Below are 3006 nucleotides of genomic sequence, written 5' to 3'. Positions count from 1 at the left end.
ATTCCTATTTTTCCAGACCACTTTTGATTTTTCTTTATCAAAGTGGGATCATATGAGGAGTCATATTAATCATCTGATTTCTTAATTTCTATAATTCATTATTAACAGCTGACATGGGAATGTGATTTTGTAGTCTGTAGTGTGTTCCTCCAGCACAGAAATAGAGCAAGTAAGAAAATAAGATACTGCAAGTGAGATTGCACAGTGACTGCTTCAGTTACCTTCCCACATTAAGTACCCACATATGTATCACTCTTCCAGGTAAAAAAAAAAAAGAAGAACCCCACAGATTGGTTTATGTGTTCTTTTGTGTCATTATTCACGCAGTAATTGAAATTAGGAGCCAGAATAATTGTGCAACCTATAACAGATTTCTTTGTTACATGATATAATTTCTCAGAAGTCGGTAGAACCTCATCAGTCAAAAGAGCTTCACCCAATTCATTGAAATTTTCTGTAGCTATTTGTTGCAGGGCATAGATAATTCCAGGTAATGGAGACCTGGTTTTCATTATGGGTTCTACAGAGCATGCTGTACATCTTTTGCAATGAAAGAAACTGTTAGTCTTCTAATTCTGCTTTTCAGCTGTTTTAGGTGGAAAAACACTAGTGTTGAAATCTTGTTAAAAAAAAAAGATTTCATTTTTAAGTGTTGTGTTCTTCTTATTTTAACAAGGAAGTTTATTTAGAAGAACCAGTTTGTTCTTCATGTCCAGAAAAGCATTGAATTACAGCATGATTTATGACTTTTATTGTGGCGTGGTAGAGTTTGGGGGTAATGCTTTTTTTTGTTCTGTTCTGTTGTTTTACAGGGCAGAACTGCCCTGCACTGGCTCTGTAACAATGGCTACCTTGATGCTATAAAGTTGCTGCTCGGCTTTGATGCTTTCCCCAATCACATGGAGAACAGTGAGGAGAGGTATTGCTTGTCTGAAGGTGTTATTTTGTAATTGAGCCAAGGCACTACCTTCAATTTAAATGTTAAATGTTCAGATGCTGCAAGAGAATCGTCATCTTGTATCTCAAAGGAGTGCTGTAATCTTGGGCTTCAGCGTAAGCAGCTTTTCTAGTGTGAAAGTTCTATTTCTTAACTAAGACCTTGCAACTTCAACTGTTTATACTTCTGAGCCTTGAACTTACGGAGTATTTACTCACACTAGTCTTGTTTGAAATATTAAAGATCTTTCTCATTTATATGGAGTTGATAGCAGATGTGTATGGACAAAGGATGAAAAGGCAATTCTGCTGCTGTTGGAATAGACTGGAACTTTTATATTTGATAAAAATACAGCAAGAAGAAAGAAAGTGGGAGAAATGTAACATTATGTTTTAAAATGGTGATTACACAGAACCTGGTGGCTACCTGTATTCTAAAGGCCTAGTTTTAAAAAAAAAGTCTCCTATAATCATAAAGAGACAGCACATTTGCATCTCTTTTCTTTGTCTTTCATTGACATATAAATAATGGTTTTTTAAAAGTGATTTGGGTTGTGGAGTTTGAATTAGTCACCTGAACATGAAGATAATTACTATTAGCAGAAATTTATAATGCCTCTTTTTAAAGTAGATGACCTTCTCATAATTATAAGATTATGAACAGCATGCCATATAAATTTGAATATTTCAACATTTAAAATAACTTAAGGGGTTTGCCACCCCACATTTCAGTGCTAAATTTGAGACTTGCATACTTAACCCCCATCATTTCTCTTTTGTTCTCTACTCTAAACCACTCAGATCTCTCTTCCTTTCTGTTCTTATTTTTTTTTGAGAAACACAAATGAAAGTATAACTAGTTCCTAATTAAGTAGTGTCAAGGCTCTCTTTAGTAATTTTTGATAGAAAATTGAATAAACAGTTTTAATTAAATTGCTTTTAATGAGTGAGATTAAAAGCCTCTATTTTGCCAGAAAGGAGACTGCTGTTCTCTTTACTTTGTAGAAATGTACTAATGATGCTCAAATGTGAAGAAAGTATCTTCACTGTGGTTTACCACAACCATTCAGATAGTATGTATTTTTGTTTCCCTCTGGCATTAATATATGTTCTGATGTATAAATCTAGATTACTCAAAATATAACTAGAAGTATTCCAAATGTCTGTTGATAAGCACTACTGCATGTGCAGAACAAAAGAGATCCCCAGTATTTCTAGGTGGATCAGTCTTTAAATATAATTCTCCTAAAATATATATATAAAAATTGCACAGTTGCATCTAAAAAATATCTACGAATCTTGTTTTATTGTTAATAGATTGGAAGTTTGTAAACTGGAAAATCAAGTTAAGTGTTGTAAGAGAGAGGAAAAATAACCTTATGGATATGGTTCATCTGTAATTGAATTGGTTTTTAATCAGTAACAATTTCACTTCATAGTGACTTTTTTCAAATATTCCTATAGGAAAAGGCTTCCCTTCTTTACTTTCTTAGTGTAATAAAAGATACCAGTTAAAAATTCAAACATTGTGGTTATAACTAAAAGATTAGTGAAAAGATAGAGCTGAGATTGCATCTAGGATTTTAAGCTGCCTACTTGTTTGCCAAGTATGTGATCAAGTGCTAGTCTGGAGGGTGTTGGGTTTGTTGCTCCTTCCAAATTCATTTTATAATCCAACTTAATGTCCTGAGTGCATCAAGCTGCTGCTTGACCACCTTCATGTTAAATTACCTATAACAGCTGATGGCTGATGTCTTCATGTGTTTCCCTGTGAAGCCAGCTTGATTTAAAAGCTATCTGCTTTAGAAAGAATCAAGGGAAAGAAAAGTTACATTAAGCTTTAAACTGACAGAACAGAGGAGTGTATGTAAGTGTCCAGTCATACAAACCCCTCTTCAGATTTGATTTCAGTGATTTTTTTACTTTCAAAGGTAGCTCTGATGGAGTTAGAGAATCCACATTTAAAAATATGGATCTTCATGACTGGGACCTGCAATAGAATACATTGTCTTGGTAGCTACACGGTATAGCATAAAGTTTACTTTAGTATCCTTTGTGTCTTTAAAATAT

General features: G+C 33.8%; 1 protein-coding gene across 8 annotated transcripts in view; it reads left to right on the top strand.

The window, feature by feature from the left end:
- Positions 1 to 3006, top strand: part of INVS (inversin) — an 84758-nt gene that overhangs the window by 63509 nt on the left and 18243 nt on the right. For all 8 annotated transcript variants that reach the window (XM_017746131.1, XM_017746130.1, XM_008642682.2 and 5 more), the window contains one exon: positions 813 to 919. In XM_017746131.1, coding sequence (XP_017601620.1) covers positions 813 to 919 — 107 coding nt within the window. The remainder of the gene's footprint in view (positions 1 to 812; positions 920 to 3006) is intronic.

The sequence above is a fragment of the Corvus brachyrhynchos genome, unplaced genomic scaffold (genome assembly GCF_000691975.1).
Source record: "Corvus brachyrhynchos isolate BGI_N302 unplaced genomic scaffold, ASM69197v1 scaffold409, whole genome shotgun sequence".
Taxonomy (NCBI): domain Eukaryota; kingdom Metazoa; phylum Chordata; class Aves; order Passeriformes; family Corvidae; genus Corvus; species Corvus brachyrhynchos.
The sequence above is the reverse complement of the archived record's forward strand: the minus strand, read 5'-3'. Positions and strand labels throughout refer to the sequence as shown.